Raw genomic sequence first — 18,991 nt, forward strand, 5'->3', positions numbered from 1 at the left:
TGCCTTGACTCCAGCAAAATCCTCCCGCTTGCCCTATAATGCACACCTACCAGCAATATTTATTCTGGTTCACTGCTTGCAATGTTACGGCAGAACAAGAGAATTTAAACTCATCTGGACTCTCGGAGAAACGGAAACAGTAAAACATCCCTATCTATTGAGCCAGGAATAATCTTAGCTACCCTGTCCCCAAATGCAACGCTACTCAGTAGATTGAAAGAGGAGAGTGAGCAGACACTAAGTTAGTACATCCCTGTTCCCCAGGAGGCTCGTGGACTGATGAGGCCTGCATCTGACACAAGCCTCTAAGCACAGGGGCCCCAGAGCGGGAAAGCAAATGCTAGTAAAGTGCTTGCCAGGGCACCCAGAGTCAAAACATACTCTGACCAGTCCAGACAGCCCTCTAAGAGGAGTGATGGCCACCAAGAGTCAATTCATTTGGTTCTCAAATAGCAGTAAGGCAGTGGGATCAGTCTCAGGCAAAAGACCTGGTACCAGGATTCTCAATGGTTCACCAAGTGACAGGCTCACAAATACAGACCTGCTCAGGTAAAGGAGATATTACAAAGGAAGAAATAAGCTGCTTAGAGCATTTAGGCAGGGTGAACGCACACTCTTTAAGACCCTGGTGTATGGAGTGGATGTTATAACAGCTACCAGAAATTCTGTAGGGTTTGAGAAAAAGGAGATACCTTATGTGTTTTAAGTAACAGAAAACTCCCCTGGTGTGGCAACCTCCCAGATCCTTCTCCACAGAAGCATGTGCTTTCGTGGCCAAGTTGCAGCACAGATCCGCAGTGTTCGGTAACAGTTTTGCCCTTCCATGTCTCCCCATTTGGGGAGGGAGGAAGAAGAGTGAAAGGAAAAAGTAAATAAAATAAACTTACTCAATACTTTCTGGGGTTCCGGTAAGTACACAGGGCCTCTCTGGAATCCCAGAACTCTCTATAAGAAGAATCAAGAAGATGAGGTGTGTTGGTGGGCATCAGGCAACCGTGTACCTGTGCCTCTGTGTACAGATTGTCTCTCTGGGCTGGTTCCTACACCGGCCCCACAGAAGCCCAAGCCCCAGAAAAAGACAGTTTGCTTCCATTTGTGGAGAGAACAGTCAGCTGGTAGCTCCACCCTAGATTCTCAAAGTAGAAACAAATTCTGCAGGGGAGGTGGGCAGGATGCAGCGGAGCTTTCCCAGCGGGTCCTAATTAGCAATCTCAGCTTCATTTCTCTGACCCATTTGTGTGCTAAAAAGTGCCTGAGTCGCGTCACCCGCTCTTCCTCAGTTTCTCCACCTGCAGAGTAGGTTAAGATCACCTGTTTGCACACCAGTGAGCAATTTAACGGCAGATGCACGTCAGGGCTATTACCAGCTATGGCACGAATCTCCCAAGAGAGCAGTGACATCTATGTGGAACTACTTCCGGACCATTTGGCAAGAGAGGAGAAGCTTGCTTTCCAACACCACACGACGCTTACTTTGTTCCTAAAAAAAGTGCCCTTTGAAATTCTTAACTCAAAAAAGAAAAAAAAAAGAACTAAGAGCAGTTACTGCCTTCGAGACACTGTGACGTGTATCTTTTAAACAGACAAACGCTTCTCTAGTTAACAGTCTTCCACGCCCCCTTTTCCACTATGGAAAGAGACCAAACTCAAATCAGTTGTTAGAACTATTAATAATATGAGAACACTTCTTTTCCTTAAACTGTTTCTCTCCATAACCCATGGTCAAACGGACCCAGCTGGGAAAGGTCCTGAACTGTGTTTCACGTGCACTCGTTTAGCCAGACCCCAGCTGGCCTCTTTCCACAACGGGAGGGGACGGTCTAATCCAGGGGAGCCAGTGAGCCGTCCCCAGGAGTGACCCCAAAGCCACAGCACTCCTTAGGCCCCACTGTCTGACATAACATTCTGGTGCAAAAATCAGAGGTCCTAGAGCAGCAGGTGTCTAGCACGGGCTACACGGAGCTGTAGAACTGTGGAGGGCCTCAAGAGGCCAGACGGGCAGCCTCGTCTCTGGGCCTGCTTTTGCCCTGGTTTTTCTGGTTCTCATCTGGGAGTCCAGCTCTAAAAATGCAAGGAAAACAGCAATCGCATATACTTACCCAAGCTCTTAGACTTCTAAGCAACAAGCAAAGGTAATAAATCTGGAAAACTTGGCAAAATACTGATTTCTACCAAACTGAGATCTATGAAAAAGGAAGCCTTACCTGAAGCAATCTGAATTTTGCAACCAGATTCTGCTTGAATCCGTGAAATCTGCTCACCTCCCCTGCCGATAACTGAAACAAATTGAACAAGGTCAGAACGTGCCTCTGTTCCATATTTAACCATGCATGAATGACTTAATTAATTCAGCAAACATTTACACTTGGCTTGCGGCACTGCAAATCAGGATGGCCTCCGTGAGCCACGGAAATCATATGTGAAACATGGCAGACAGGTACAAGGTATTGCAGCTGAAGGGAGGAGAGAGGTTGGGGGCAGGGGGACACGGGTCTCTCTCAGCCTAGTGAGAGACCTGCAGTCCTTTGGGACTCTGGGGGATACAGGGTGCAAAGCATTCTACCATTGTGACAGTCACACTGACAGATTAATGGAGGTAAAGTAGATAATGTGTATACTTACTAAATCCAACCATTTTATCAGGCACTTTGAATTCTTCTGTTATTACTGCCCTAAAAACAAAGAACATTTTGGAAAAACATATAAAGAATTTCACAGCCACTTCAGGTTCCCCAAATTCCCCACATTGGCAATACTGAAACAGAGAGGGACTTTAAAATGAATCATGCTAGTTTGGCCAGCAAGTCCATAGCCCCCAAGAAAGAGCATCATCCGGGATCCCTGGAGCAGTTTAGTGCCTGCCTTTGGCCCAGGGTGTGGTCCTGGAGTCCCGGGATCGAGTCCCACACTGGGCTCCCTGCATGGAGCCTGCTTCTCCCTCTGCCTGTGTCTCTGCCTCTCTCTCTGTCTCTCATAAATAAATAAATAAAATCTTAAAAAAAAAAAAAGAGCATCATCTAATGGACCCTTTGGTTAATCACTTCTTGAGAAGATCCACACCTCCTCTCTCATGTCAGAGAAAGAAACTTCTGATTTTTCATTAAACCATCAATTCTACTAACAACTACCTTTTCTTCTCGACATCCCTTAATGCTTAAAAGACTCTTTGGGGCTTGAGAAGTTAGTTTAGACTTTTCCTCCGGTCTCCTTGCTAGATACAGATATCCAACTTCTCTTCAACATCCCTTGTTTCCCAATCTTTTTATTGCTTTCTGGACTCTAATTTATCTATTGTTTTGGGTGAGATGCTCCAAATGGAACCAGTATCCAGCAGAGGCCTAATCAGTGTTGACCAGGACAGAATAATTATCTCGCTGACTCTGCAAGGTACTTCTGTTAAGTGCTATCCCGTTCACTACGTGTTGGTTTTTTTTTTTTTTTTTTTTAAACAACTACTGTACTGGTTCTTTCAAACAAACCTTCAAATTTGCCATATAGTGTATCGTGGACAATATCCAATTTGCCCAACACCCCAGAAAGCAATTAAATTTAAACATGTACCTTAGGAAGAAGCTAAATGCAAGTAGTTTAAAAGGGAAAAAAAAAAAAAAGGTTAAGTGTTTTTAAACATCTCTCACTCGGCTGGATTTTTACCCATCATGGAAAGGATTGAATCAAGTGCATGTTTTTAGGGAAAGCGTGGCACTTAAAAGAAATGGCTGTAGCATAAATAGTGCTTGCCATTGTATCAATTTGATGAGAGCAGACTGTCTCTTCTCTAAGGAATTTACCTCCTCCAGTTTGTACATGGGCAGGAATCCTCTCTACCTCTTGGGATATTTGAGTTCAGCTGGAAATCAGGCAGTTCTTCTAACTTCCTAAATCAGTAATACTGCGAACAAAAACGCTAAGCCTCAACGGGCCCAGCACATCCGTACAGAGGCTTAGGGTCCCTGTGGGGAGTGTTTCCTGGCCATGGGGAAGGGGGAGGGCACTCCCATGCATGCAGCCACAAGACTGCGGCTCCTGTGTGTAGCACTATCTTCAGCAAGTATTACTGGGGAATTTATCAGAGGAGGTTCAATGCTATCACAATACAAATTGTCACAAAACTCAGGCAGTTCCTCAGCCCTCAGGGATGGCAGGTAGCAGACACTCATTGAGGAAGAAAAGTATAGAGATGAGCTGCTCTGGGCCCCCTGGAAGACAAAGCTCCATTCTAACTGTGAGGCTGAAACCTGAATGCACAAAGTATGAACATCTTGGAAAGTAAAATCCTAATTACGTTTTTATAGGAAAATTATGTTTGATACTAACAGCAATGTCATTTAAATTATCCTAATTTATTAAAAAAAGAAAGCAAATCAATAACACAACAAAAGCCAGGTTAAATCTTTTGGTTAACTAAGGTCTGATGATTTCTAGAAACTCCCAAACATTCAGGTAGAAAACAGGAAGATATAATTGTATCAATGCTGGTAAAGATTAAGGATAATATGTTACAGTAACAGATGCACAACATAAAATTTCATCCCTGAGCAAAGAGAAACTATGGCAGTTTGCTGCATATTTTACTCTTTTTAAAGGATAACATTGTGACCACAAACATCCTATCTTATAGATTGGTCTTTTTAAAGCCCAGAGGTCTCTGTATCTCTCTAAATCCTCAATATTTAAGGGAAAGCTACAACGGTAAACTGAGGCAGGGAAGCAACTGGGCACTTATCCAAGGTTCTCTGGCATGTCCCTCCTCAAGTGCATGGGGTGGCCTTCTCAAGCCCACAACTCCTTGAGGATCACAAGCTTTATCTTGTGAAAGCCCAACGACCTACACTTCTTGGGGATGCCTTTGCTCAAATGAAGATGTTAAGGGTTCATAAAACACTGGGAAAGCCATCAACTCAGAATGGAAAATTTCTCTCTTTAAATTAGATGTATGTGGGCAGAAAAATAGAAGTTCCACATTCTAGAGGTCTAACTTTATATACAATAATGGCTGATTTTTAATACCTCCTGTTCGTTTATCCTTCGAACTTATGCTGTCTTGAAAAGGACTATAAAAAAAACTTGAGTCTTAAAGAAATTTTGCCCCTGGTTTTTCACACTCTCAACCTCTGACTTTCTAACACTCTAGTACAGATGGTGGATCAATAAACAATTAGAAATGATCAATAAATAATAAAACATAACCCACTGCTTACCTTTGATGTACCAAGGCCCCTAACTGGTTACCTACTGTGGCAAAGAGAAAGAGAAAAGAAAAATCAAAGCATTAGCACGGATAAACTAACTCCATCCTTACATGAGTTCTTACCATTTCAGGCTGGGGCGGGGGTGGGGGGGGGGGAGACGGGGGAGAGAAAGGCAGAAAGAAAGCAAACAGTAATTTAGGCTCAGTGGCTGCAATGAATGCGTTACATGATATGAAACAGGAGGGGATGTCTTGATCAACACAGTCTCTAACCCAGTGTCCAGCTGAACGCAGGATAAGAAATTGATCTGCGTGTCCACATGCTGAGAGGCCTGGGAGAAAATCCCCGCCTGCCTAAATCCCTCTCCCTTCCCACCTCCCTCCTGCTCTGGATCCAGACTCAATGTAAAGATAGTGAGGGTTCCCTCTTTCTCTTTCTCAAACAAATGAGAAGGTTTAACCTCCTAGCCTGGGAGCATTGTTAAGGATTGCTCCATGGCAGCTGTGGTCACTAAGAACATACATGCACATATGGTTCCTGCCGACCTACGGGGCATCTACCTGCCCCCCCCCCCCCCCTCCCCGCCTCAATTCTCCCTGCCCTCCCAAGAACATAAACATCTCAAGGAGAGGATCTGGCATCTTCCTTCCTTGGGCCTCTTTGTTGACCCACCACAGCAGTCTGTACGCAGTGGATGCTAAGAATGAGCAAGTGCCTTTCAAGCCCATTTCACAGAGACAACAGTGCCAAACAGCCTCTTATTATGAAAACCAACTCTGTAATCACATTCCCACAAAACCACTTTAGCTACGCTTTTTGTTCCAGTTTCTCCTCTTTCAGCTATTGATGAGCGTCTCCCTCATCAGCCATCAGCAAAAAGAATTCTGTGGTGTTTCTCTTTTGGAAAATGCAGCCCAGGAAACACAGTCAGCGGACAATGAAAAAGTATAAATCCTAAACATATTCCAAAGAACCAAATGGATCTTGCAATGTGCTATCAAGAGCATTCACAAACGTGTCTCTGGGGCAAGTCGTAAGGAGGACAGACAGGAGATCAGTGAGGAAGGGTCAAGCACATCAGCTTCAGAACAAAGAGTGGAATGGCCTGACATCTGAAATCTATGACTCTCAACTGCTCTTCTTTCTGCCTGAACTTAACCCTGTCCTTCTGACTGGACAGGAACGGGTCCTAAGATGACAAAGGAAAAGAAACCAGATCATGATATTTTAAAAGAGTGTAAAGAAACAATGTGAGCAAAAAAGTAAACGAGGCTGTGGAGTCAGTACCATATTTCTTCTGGATCAATAGCAAGATAATGGTTTGCAGCCAAAATATTGACATTATATACCATTAATCTGCTTATCTCAGGGATAAGAGAATTGTCTTTTATTGAATCTTCAGCTTTTCTTCTTGCATTTCAAGTATGAATGTGACAGATGCTCTCACTTGGGGTAGGGGTGCTCATGATTCCCATCCCACGTAAAGACCGTTCAATTCCAGCCTTGGACAAGGAGTCCTCGGCACACACATAGCCCCTGGATGTTGCCCGAGAGGACTGTCTGCCCTCTAAGGCAGTGGGTATGAAAAAAGGCTGAAGAAAGATGTCCATAGAAGAGTACCCTTGAGTTTGGTCAGCTGTTCCTACTCAAGGGTCTAGCTCAGCCTTCCTGCTCACTGTCAGCATTCCTCTCAGGGATGGAGAATACACCGAACACAGACTAAAGACTGAAATGCCTCGAAAGGCCAAGAACACAGGTGTCTGGTTCCCAAACAGGGCAACACAGCTGGACCTTGGCTCCTGGCATGCTGTGCTGTTTGGTAAGAGATGTCAAAAGGGCTGATGATCTTCAGCAATCTGGCCAGAAAAGCCATAGAAATAGGGTAAAGAGCAACGCTACCATAAAGAACTTGATGGGATTCAGGAGAACATTCAAAAGGCTCTTGGTCAAAAGGCATTTGCAATTTTGTGCTGGTTACACAAAACAAAGCAATTCCTTTTTGCAGGGAAGGGGCAGGTCACAGGTGCAGCACACAGGGTTCAGCCCACTGCCTCGATAAGGGGACAAGCTCAGGAAGATGGCAAGCAGAAGCACACATACCATCATCCTGCAAAGAGCCACACGACACCAAAGAAGGAAATCAAATTCCCACCCAGACTCAACTTGGAGTTGGTGGACTCTGAGGAAGGGCACGCCTCCTCTTTCCTCCATGGTGATGCTGCAGCTGCAGGCTGAAATGCGTTATTTATTAAAGTTTCAGTCCCTGCAGAAACGGCCCCATTTGATGCCTACGAGTGAAAACCAGTAGTTAGATTGGGGGCACTGGGCATTCACACAGCAGACGGATAACATCCGCCCCATGAACATGGAGCCTCCTGTCTTCACAAGGAAGAGGGGGTCCAACAGGGGAGGCACGTGGGAACCTATCAAGTTCAATTCCATGGTAACTACAGTCATTTTACTGTAAAAAAGGCAAAATGCTGCATACAATCAGTCCTATTTCCCGTTAATGGTGCATGCTGGCCCACAATGCTTCGTCTCCCCTCAGAAGTTCACCCCAGCTCCATTCCAGCACATGTGCACACACACAGACACAAGCACATAGGTGTGGCTCTCGTTTACCTGGTGCACCACATAATGGAAAGCCGTCTGGGCTAGAGGAAAATGAGCTTCCCATAGAAAAGATTCATGCTGTAATATAAGACATTTTTTTCTAAAGAGGAATAGTCTGCCAATTTCAATAATGATCTTCGGGGAAAAAAGATAAGGCACTGGACACATTTTCCCCCACTAGTGAGGAGAAAAATGTTTTCCTTTTTTTCCTGTAAAGAAATGCTACAAAATGTCACTGGGGAACATACCCAACTTTATAATATGCATCAATTTTAATAGTTAACCCCCATTCCCCCCTCAAAAAAGCCTAAGGAACAAAAGCACCCGTCCTTACAGGTGTGCAGACAGCACACGCTGGCATGGTGCACAGGACAAGCAGACCAGGGGCAGGTGAGTGGGTCGGCCAGGAGACAAAACATTAGCACATTTTAGACAACTGACCAAACAAGTTAATAAACCAAACCTTCTCTGCAGATTTCGGAAACAATCCGGCACCCGTCCCTGGCTCCCCACTCCTCTGACTCTGACCAATGCCTTTTCAAGCCCTGGTTATGGTCAGTAATACCTAGAGCCAGCTGCAGGGATTTGTCTTTTTTCAAAGCATTTTTAAAAAAGCTTTCCTTCCAAGGACAGTACAAAGGCTTTCAGTGTTCTAAGGCAGCAGCTCTGCACCCAGGGCCACAAAACACTGACCTGCTGAGTTCAGCCAAAAAGTCCCTAGGCAAGTAATCCTTCACTAATTTTGCAAATAATCATTTTTCAAAAAGTGAGAGTAAATGCAAGCTCTTCTCAATGATGGCACCCTCCTTGCAGGCTCACAGGCTTTGGGGAGCAGTGCTCTTCCAGTTGACTTGCTTGCTTAGCCCACTCAGGCCCACAGAGCCCCAAGATAAAGCGGGTGCTTTATCACCAGGCCTGCTCTACAAACCAGGAAGGTGAAGGGCTCAGGAGAGTGCCTGGGTCCCCATGAAGGCACTCAGGCCATGCCTCTCTGGTCTGGGCACTGTGCCAGTCTTGGGGTAACATAGGGTGCAAGGCCATCTTGGTCCTTAAGAAGTACAGTGTCAGGGTGGGGGCAAGAGGAAGCTGTAGAGGGGCAGGAACTTAACATAGTTTCTAGGGCTGTGGGGACTCTGTGAGGACCCCAACCCGGGTCTGAGTGCCTATCCACAGCCTGTCACTGGAGTGCATTAAGAGAAAGAACAAGTCTACGGTACGTGTTTGTAGCACTGGGCGTTATTTTGATTTAAGCCAGAGGTCATAAAATCGATTTTGGGGATCATGACCAGCTTATTAAAAACTGAAATCGAAAACAGAGTGTGTCATATAGAGTAAGGGTATATATTCCATAAAGCTTTTGTTTCAGCTATACATGTGTTTGAATGTGTGTGTACTAACTAGTTCTGATGGAAATCTTGTGAGTAGTGTTTTACAAGTTTGAAAATCATAACTTGTTCTAATCCTTAGGATAACCTCACGAAGCTGGTATTAGCTCTATTTTACAGGGAAGGAAACAGAGACTCAAGGAGGTTAAGCAACTTGACCAAAGTCACACAGCTAACAAATGGCCAAGCTTGGATTTGAAACCTACTCTACCACTTTGCAGCCGTCTTTTTTTTTTTTTTTTTTTTTTTTAGATTTATTTACTTTTAGAGAGAGAGTGCGTGTGTGTTTACATGTGTACACTAGTGGGGAGGGGGTCAGAGGGAGAGAATCTCAAGCAGACTGCACTGAGCACAAAACCCAACATGGAGCTCAATCTTACAACCCTAAGATCACGACCTGAGCTGAAACCAAGAGTTGGACGCTTAACCGACGGAGCCACCCCAGCACCCCAGAGCCCACATTTTTAAGCATGCACTATCATGGCACATGAGACACCAACTCCAGTTCAGGTCTTCCTTCTGCCACTTCCCAGGCATCAGCCTTGGTCAAACCACTTCTCCAGACATTGGTTTCCTTATTCACATGAAAAGGAATTCAGGCTTCTGGGTTCCTTCCAGTAATCTTTTCTTATTCTATACAGGGGCCTCCCTCCCAGCTCCAGCTCTAAACCCTGGCAATCACTAATCTATTCTCCATTCCAAAAATGTGAAATGAATGGGATCACACAAAGATATATAACCTTTGGATATCGGCTTTTTTCACTCAGCTGAATTACCTGCAGATTCATCCAGATTGTTGCATGTAAGGATAGTTTATTCCTTTTGTTGCTGAGGAGTGTTCCACTGTATGGATATACCATTTTGCTAGCCATTCACCTGCTGAAGCACATCTGGGAGGTTTCCAGTTTGGATCTATTATGAATAAAGCTGCTACAAAGATCTGTGGACAGGTTTTTGTTTCTTGAAAATAAACAGGTATTAACTGTGGGCTGAAGGGCGAGTACCTACTTAGTTTTGTCAGTTTTCTAGAGCGGCTGTACCAGATATGTTTTTAAAAGCTCCTTGCGTGGGTCTCACAGCCAGCCTGGGTAGAGAGCCACTCTGGGTCACCCATTTCCTAAAAGGATTTTGAAAAACTAAAAATACCCTTTTAATGTGACATCTCAAAGTTTTCCCTAGATTAACAGGTACAAAGAACACAACAGGTATTGTACAGGAGCTTCAGTTGGATCTCTGTTTTAACACCGATGTTGCAAATTTAGCTCATTCATTTCTGTGGATAATGTCTTCCTATTGTATGTCCTATCTAGTTGGCTAAGCCAATTATTAAACCTGTCAGATCACACTTTGCCAGGGGCAAAAAAAAATCTCATTTCCTTTTTCTAACTCACACATACATGTTAACATGCACCCAACATGACTACACACACACTTCTAAATTCCAATCCTAAAATGAATGGATAGATGGATAGAGGGGGAGGAGCGGATCATGTGAGTCTCTGTGATGAGTTGCTTCTTGAATAAAAATCAACATCAGATCCTGTCCCCTTCAATATTTCTTACTGAAACTCCCATGCTTTGTTGTCTTGGGATTCCCCACCCAGAATTCTGGACTCCTGCCTCTTGTGGTATCAGAGAATGGTGATGTGCCACCATAACCAAGAGAAAATTTGGCAAGGGACATGTACAGAAGGGAAAAGTGTCTCCAGCGCAGATCCAATTCTCAGAAAGATCCATTTTAGGGACGAGGGGGCACACAAATAGAAGAGCTGAAACAGGGCTCTTGGAGCCCCCACCCCCGCCACCTTGGGTTCTTTACTCCTCCTGCTTGAAGGCTACTGCTGGACAATACTCCTGATCACCCTATGTCCCCACCCTGTCCTGTCCCCCAAGGCCTCAGGGACTAAGGTTCTGTCTTTACTTCCTCATCCCTGAAGCCTCCATCATCCTCCTGCTTCAGGGACAGTACCAGAATGTGTAGGATTCAGTCTCTCTTCTCAAAGCAGAGACTCTGGGCCCGGCAGCAGTGGTCCACACACCCCTGCCCACTTGTTCTTGCCCAGCAGCAAGAACCCTGGCCCTCCCCACTACCCAGCACCAGCACCTTTCAGGCCTCTTCTCCCTTGCAAAATGTGGATGTAAAAAAATCTTCCCTCCTCATTCTTGTTTTCTCCTTCTTTGTCCTGGGCCACACGTGCTGGAACAGAACTTGGCTAGGGCCACAGCGATACTCTGTCCCAATCTTCCTGTAAGTGGTTCATATGAGAAGCACACTCAAGAATCCTGCCTTCACCCGCCAAGAATGCCATCAAGATAACATTAGAAAGGGCACTACTATCTATGACAGTAGTACATATGCCCCAAAGACACGGAGGGCCTGAGAGCCAGCTGCACGGCCACGCTCTTGTGCTTCTGTTGTCTCTGACTGCTTTCAAACTCTGATGGCAGAGCTGAGTTAGTGGAACAGAGCCCATATGGGCTAAAGTCTAAAAGAATTTACCATATGGGCCTTTAACCCCCAATTCACGTTAAATCTGCATGGCTAAACCCCTTAGCAGATACTATTCTCTTTGATTTGGATCTTACCTTTCACAAAATTTTCTAAATGCTAATCATAGGCCATGAAGAGAAAGAACTTGAGCATTAAGCATTTATTAATCTACCAAATAAGGGAGGTAGAGAAAGAAAGCGCCTGTTTCCAGGACTGCAGCCTGTAGAATCTCACAAGAGATGCACATGATGTACCCTGGTATCTGCAGAATAAAGCAGGTATGTGCCCTGGGAAGGGGACAGATGAACTGCTCCAGAAGTTCAGAGAAGAACATGATCTGTTTACTCTCTGGTCAGGTGGGTATGTGAAAAGGTGGAGGGAGAAAGAACAGGGGGCAAGAGAAGACACTAGGTGGCAACTGGTAAGGCACTGAAGAAAGTCAAAAGAGGAATATGAGGACAGGTTCTCGGGAGATGTCCCATCAATTCTGAGACCTAAGGACCAAACAAGACTTAGCCAGTAAAGAGCTGGGAGGTGGGATGGGTTTCGGGAAAAGCAAAGAGAAGAAACAGATGACCAGGCTGCTTCAGAGTGCAGAACGAGGGCAGGGGTGGGGGATTGCAGAGTAGGGCAGGTTAGGAAGGGCTGGACACCACCCCCCCCCCCACCCCCATTGCTGGAAGCTGCCACAGGTCTTAGAACAGAGGAATGGAACTGGTCAGACTGGCTTCAGTGAAAGGCCTCAGCCATAGCAGGAAGAAAGTAGCAGATGGAAAAGCTGTCTTCCACACTGAGACCAGCAGGAAGATTCCTAAATCAGCAGGGTGCACCTCAGGGGCTGTTATGAAGTGTGCATGCCAAGCCTGAAGATCTAATAGTTCCAATGACCTGACCTGAAGCAGAGGACAGGGAGGGATGGCTCGTCCCAGGTCAGGGCACCAAGGCGGCAAGGGAAGCCGGGCTTGGACTCCTTCTTGCTGGGCTCCAAGCGGGCTCACGAACTGGCAGTGTGACAGTTCAAAACTGCCCTGGTCACAACTGACCCGGTCCCTTCCTACAAGAGCAACAAATCTTTTCCCTTATTTTACTTGTTTTTGTCCTCCTAGTCAGATACTGGTTTGCAAATCTCCATGTCCTGCAGACACCTGGAGGCTTCTGAGGGTTGTCTCTGGTTGAGTTATGAGTTGAGGCACTTTTAAACAGACTAATACCTCCAAAAGTTCTAGAGGACTGAGCTTTAACCCTCAAGAAGTTAAAGAACCTGGTTTCCCAGGGAAGTCAGAAAGTTGCTAACAAAGCGATCCGATGAACTTCTGTCAAAAAACCCAAGCCAAACCAAACAGAAACTGCAAAGCATTTAGAAATCTTTATTGCTCAGAAAAAAGTGCAGGAATTCCTGCCTGTTGTTTGTTTCTGCTTTTCCAAACCCTCATCTCACAGACAGCAGGACTGTGACCCCCAGGAAGCTGTCTGGTAACCATGAACATCACTGCCCTTGACAGGACCTATTTATTCACATGTTTATTTATCCAAGAGAAGAGGACTGGCCCAGTGACCTTATTACCCCTGGCAGAAGACAACCTCCGCCTGCCCCGGACCTGATCCATCACCTAGAGTTCTCTCTGAACTCAACAGCACATCTCTGATGGCACATCTCCCATGGCACAGGCAGAGACCAACTTGGAGAAAAACAACTTGCGTAATTCTGTTGTTGGGAAGGTGATCAACTGAAGAGGAATTAGCTACCACACTGTCACATCTAATGTAAAAAGCCTGAGGGAAGCTTCTCGTTCTTTATGCACAGTCTGTTGTGTAAGATGGAGAGCTGGCCCCAAACAGAAAGGTTCTTTCTAAGTTCTTCCCTACTGTAACTAGGCTTCATATTTAGAAGGAAGAAATAGAGAAACCATGTTCATTTTCAGATTCTCAGGACTCAGTCCCTCAAAGGCAGCCATGGAGAAAAATTATAGTTCTCAAGACAGAGGTGAAAATGCACAACAGAATAATGATCAGGAGTTCCAAGTGAGTTTCTGGACTTACTCTTGACTCACTAGCTACATCTGCCTGCTCCTGAGGTCTCTTTATTGATAAACTCAGAGACTTTTACGAATTTCTTTCAAATAGGTGTACAGAGGACTAATGGGAGAAAAATGTCTGTCTGGTGCCAGTGGTTCCATTTGCAAATATCTAGGCACTTTTTTTTTTTTCCTAGGCGCTCTTTATGCAAAGGCCACAGTGGTTGCCTGTTCTGTGCGTACACAGGTTTTACACTTCCCGCCACGTGGGGGGTGCAAGCAGGGCGGGGAGTTGTGAAAGGTATTGATCATGATTTCTGGAAACAGTGGGCCAGAGGGACTGTCCATTACCGGGGCATGTGCTCAGAGCCAGACAATTTAAGTTTTATTTTTATATCGATGTTCCATAAGAGAAACCAAAGCATGATTGCCCTGAAAAGGTAAAAAGGTCACTCTGCATTACAGTTTTTCATGTCGGCAAAAATGCAGATAATGCAATCAGTCATATTTCCTCTAAGAAATCACTAACGCCAAATATAAAAAGATCACAGGAAAAAAAAAAAGATCACAGGGTACCATTTTGGAGTAGCAGTTTAAAAGGTCACCTTAGCTCCAATAGCCCTACAGTAGATTTTGTGTGTGTGCGTTCATAAACGGTTCCTTTAAGTAGACAAGAACTTTTACATCCAAATGAGCGCAGTCCCCTTAAAGTCATCATGCTGTGACCCATAAATTATTCCAAAAAGGTTACCATATTTAAAAACAACGGCGATCTCCCCTTTTAGGATCCTCTTAGAAACTTGAGAAACCAGTCATGTCACTTTACATTTTTTTCTACATACATCAAAATATGCACTTTTTTTTTGGAAAAGGAAATTACATCGTATATACTGCGATACACTTTGATTTTTTTCCATTTAATACTATATCGCAGAAATATGTGCATACACCCATGGTTGGGTCCACATGCAGATGGCCAGAAGCACAGAAGATGCTGGCTCACCCACTGTTATGTATATTCAGGTACAAACTAGTACATTTCAGATTCCCCTTAACAGTCATACATTACAGACACAAAATGTGATCAGAGATCCAAGTTCTCTGTACAAACACAACTGACAGATATACTCTTTGCCAAGAGTGCTGGTGACAGGCACTTCTAAGTGGGCTAAAATATAGACATAAACCAACAAAGTAAGTAACATACAAATGAATGAAAGACGGCGCTTCTAGAGAGAGCGTGTCCTAAGTGGGAGTGGTGAAAATCTCAGCAGACTGTAGAAAGGTCACCACCCCCATCCCTATAAGGTCAGGATACGGCCACAGCTTCCTCAGGGCCATGAACCACATCTTAGCTTTTCTTTGGAGAAAAGTGGGAACTTCGATTTCCACATGGGTGTTTGAAGAACGGAGGGCTAAAATCAAACAAAATCCTCAAATAAGTCAAATTACTTTCAAGCTGACGCGCAAAAGGCCAAGCGAGTCTTTTACCTTAGAGCCCAGCTGAAAACATTCCTGTATTATCAAGGCAAATAAGAACTCAAATGCTGGAGAACTGCGGGAGGAAAATCTTCCCCCATATGTCCCCTCAACTGTTTCTCTTCAGAAAAACACTAGGGAGAGCTGTTAAGGAAATGGCTGACACCAACTCCAACAACTTAACTGGCAGGTTCACTACCATCTGAAAGGCAAAGATATTTATTGCAACTTACCTCCATCATCCAAGGGCCGTTTCTGTACACCGTATCCATACACAGAGGGGTCCACTAGAGGTGTGGAATTATTCAAGTGAGGAACTGAATCAATTTTAGCAGCAATCTACAGAGAGAATCAGATTTAAATACTCAGTAACAAATCCTGGCTCCATGTGAGGGAGAAAGATGAGAGAGTCCTTTTAAAAGGCCTTGATCCCATTTCTCCCCCTGACCTAGATTAATGTAAGGCACTGTCACCAAGGGAACATACAATTTTCACTGCTAACTGAATTTGCTTCCGGCCTGAACAAAAATGTCTTTAAAAATAAGATACTTCCAAATATTTGTTTTTTACAAATTAGTATTTTTAAGTCATCATTTAAAATACAGAAAAAAAAAAGCAGGCCAACAAATGACGAACTTTGTTCAAAAGATTTTATCACAGGATCCCCTAAGAAACAAGCTCCCCAACACTCTTTAAAAGGATGTGTTTGCTCAAACATGATGACTTGTTAGGAAGACATCCATCCCGTAACTTCAATGCCTATAAAGTGATGATGTCATCTATGGAGATCTAAAATAGTGAGCTGCTCCTCATTAGAAGCATCCAAACAGTAGGGAGATGACCGTCTGTCCAGACTACTACTTCAGGATTCCTGCACTGGGGAAAGTGAGATAACCTGAGAGCTATTTCAAATTTTAATGTTTATCAGTTAAAAATTATCACATAGCTATTGCAGCATTTTTCTCCAGAAACAAAGGCTATGTGGAAATTATTTATCTACTTTGTTCTCACTGGAGAATTAAATGTGATCTTCATGATAAATCAACTCTTTCATTTAATCAAAAGAATGTTTACAGCCACTGCTCTTGATGTTAGTCCCTAAGTTAAGCTTAATATGTAGGGGTGGGTTAATATATGCAGATAGAAGTGCTGTCCCACAGAGCTGAGTCTTCAGTGGTAGTTCTGCTGAGCTTGTCCAAATGTGCCTAGAAGTCTGAGACCTTCTGAGACCAACATAAATGGTCTTAAACAACAACTAACCAAAGACAATCATGACATTGAAACCCCAAAGCAGGACTTAAAACGTCAGGGATCCGTGGTGAGGTCTCTCCCTCCGGCTTATTAGTTCTGTGGTGTTGGGCAAGCCCTCTCTCCCCTCTGCATGAGATCTTCTGGGTTCTCCATCACCTGCTGCAGAGTTTGGGGAAAGTGAACAACATAACTCTCAACACAAAGGAGCTTTGTATACTAGAAAGCACCTCACAAAATAAAACAAGGCAACTCATCCAACCAGTGTTAAGTGCCTACTACATGCTGGGCTCTGTTGTAGGCACTGGGGTTCCTGTGGTGAACAAGCATAACCAGGACCCAGGGCACCTGAGTGGCTCGGTTGGTTAAGTGTCTGACTCTTGATTTCAGCTCAGGTCATGATCTCAGGGTTATGAGATCTGAGCCCTGTATCAGGCTCTGCGCTGGGTGTGGAGCTTAAGATTCTCTCTCTCCCCCTGCCAGTCCCCTACTCCTTCTCTCTCTCTAAAACAAAAAAACAAACAAAAACCCCCAAACCACAGTAATAACCAGGCCCTACTCTCTGAGTCAGCAATCAGTAGGGAGTAGCAGGTACACAGCTAGCCAATAACAGACAATTTCAGGTGGTGAAAAGCATTATGTTAATAAAAGAAGATAATGACATCAAGCCCTTCGGAGAGCTACTTGAAACAGAGTGATAAAAAAAAAAAAAAGAAGAAAAGAAAAAGAAAAAAAAAGAAACAGGGTGATCAGGGAAGGTCACTGGGATCACATTAGGTCATATGATCTAAGACCTAACAGATGAGGAGCTAGCTATACAAAAATCTGAGGAAGAGCATTCCAGGCAAAGGGAACAGCCTAACAAAGGCCCTGAGGCAGAAGCCAGCCTGGTAGGTATGAGCCCAGAGGAGGTAAGTCAATGGCACTCAGGGAACTAGATGTGTTCCAGGACATAGGTGCCCTAGGACTCTAGGTCACGGTAAGGACTTGGATTTTATAGGAAGCAACTTAAAGGCATACTAGGGGAAGTAACATGTTGGCTTATGTTTTCAAAATATCCCCTTGACGAGGAAAATAGATTCTAAAGAGACAAGAGTAGGAAGACCACTTAGGAGATATTCTAGGTCAGGGGTCAGCAAATTATGGCTGGTGAACCTCTTGCTTTTATAAATAGTTTCATTAGAGTACAGCTACACATATTTTTTGGTTGAGAAACTGTCAAACCATATGGTGTACAATGCCTATACATGTCATTTATTACAGAGGCCTTTAAAGTCTGCCCATCCCTGTCCAGGCTAGCGAAGATGGTACCCTGGATAGTTGCTTAAAAATATTAGTAGTAAAAAATTAAAATACTAAGATTGCTGGTAGAAACCCAACCTTTTATATCCAAGAGGCCACTTGCTCTAAAACAAAATACTGTATGAGTCTGCCTAACACCATTCTGCTGCTGATTTGTAATCTTACTTTCCATATTTGTTTTGGATGTTTGTGGCGGTTGGCCACTTACTTAAGACACAAAAGTTACCTTTAAGGACCTAGCTGGAAAAGTACGTAGATTAAAAGGTAAGAACACTGCCGTGGCTTGCGTCCCACGGGGACTCTTTCATCTGCCACAATAAACTGAGTGGTAAATAACTGATGTGGGGGTTTTCAGAATAACTGGCTCAGTTACTTCTAAACATGGCCCCAAATGTTCCCAGCAGATGGTGAAGATGACCCCAAAGTACAAAGAAAGGAGTATAAGGGCTTGTGACTATCAGTGGACTTCCCCAACAGCATGCACATCAAGTCACTCAGAAACACTGAACCCCAAAACATCAACTCAACAACATTAGGAGTTGCCTGCTTCTTTCCGATCTCTCTTCGCTTCCAGCTTTTTCCTTGCTTCCAAAGTAATCAGAATGTTATTCCTAAGTCTTTGGCCTTCTTTAGAGTTTACACAGTATGTTCTGCATGTTGCTAAAATGTCATTTTTTTCCCAAAGCTGATACACTAAAAATGTTACAATAGTTTCCTGTTCCTGAATTTGATTAAAGGCTGAGGCTTTCAAGATTTGTTCTTAAGTCATATTTACTTCAGTTATCTGTAATTTGGGAAATTTCCATGAAGAGAAAAGCAGTACACACTAGTTGATTAAGAGGTGTAGCTCTGAAGTTGTCAGACTACATTTGAACCCTGGCTAAACAAATGTTAAATAGTTTAACAATATACAATTATATTGTAATTAACATGGATAGTACATTGTACATATAACGATATTCTGTAAAGAAACAATGTATTCTTTCATTATACAAATGCAACCTTATCTATTTTTCAGATAGGCTCCACACTGTGGAGCCCAATGCGGGGGCTTGACAAACTCACAATCTTGAGATCCAGATCTGAGCTGAGATCAAGAGTCAGATCCTTAGCTGACTGAGTCACCTAGGTTCCCCCAGCCTTGTTTTAAGAAATGATTGTAGAAGTCTACAAAAATAATGAGTTAAAATTTAGTGATTGTTTACTGTGCGAAGAGCATTTTATTTATTTAACAGTTAAAAGACTTTTTAGGGCAGCCCGGGTGGC

The 18,991-nt window shown here is 43.9% G+C and overlaps 1 protein-coding gene across 6 annotated transcripts in view; it reads right to left on the reverse strand.

The window, feature by feature from the left end:
- Positions 1-18,991, reverse strand: part of FUBP3 (far upstream element binding protein 3) — a 53,104-nt gene that overhangs the window by 23,786 nt on the left and 10,327 nt on the right. For 3 of the 6 annotated variants that reach the window (XM_038549028.1, XM_038549024.1, XM_038549026.1), the window contains 5 exons: positions 15,409-15,514; positions 5,202-5,235; positions 2,623-2,672; positions 2,205-2,276; positions 888-945 (listed from right to left, as the gene is read on the reverse strand). In XM_038549028.1, coding sequence (XP_038404956.1) covers positions 888-945; positions 2,205-2,276; positions 2,623-2,672; positions 5,202-5,235; positions 15,409-15,514 — 320 coding nt within the window. Of the gene's footprint in view, positions 1-887; positions 946-2,204; positions 2,277-2,622; positions 2,673-5,201; positions 5,236-15,408; positions 15,515-16,435; positions 16,586-18,991 lie in introns of those variants that run through there. The other 3 variants (XM_038549025.1, XM_038549027.1, XM_038549029.1) reach the window with 2 other exon arrangements.

This window comes from Canis lupus, chromosome 9 (genome assembly GCF_011100685.1).
Source record: "Canis lupus familiaris isolate Mischka breed German Shepherd chromosome 9, alternate assembly UU_Cfam_GSD_1.0, whole genome shotgun sequence".
NCBI classification, from domain to species: Eukaryota; Metazoa; Chordata; class Mammalia; order Carnivora; family Canidae; genus Canis; species Canis lupus.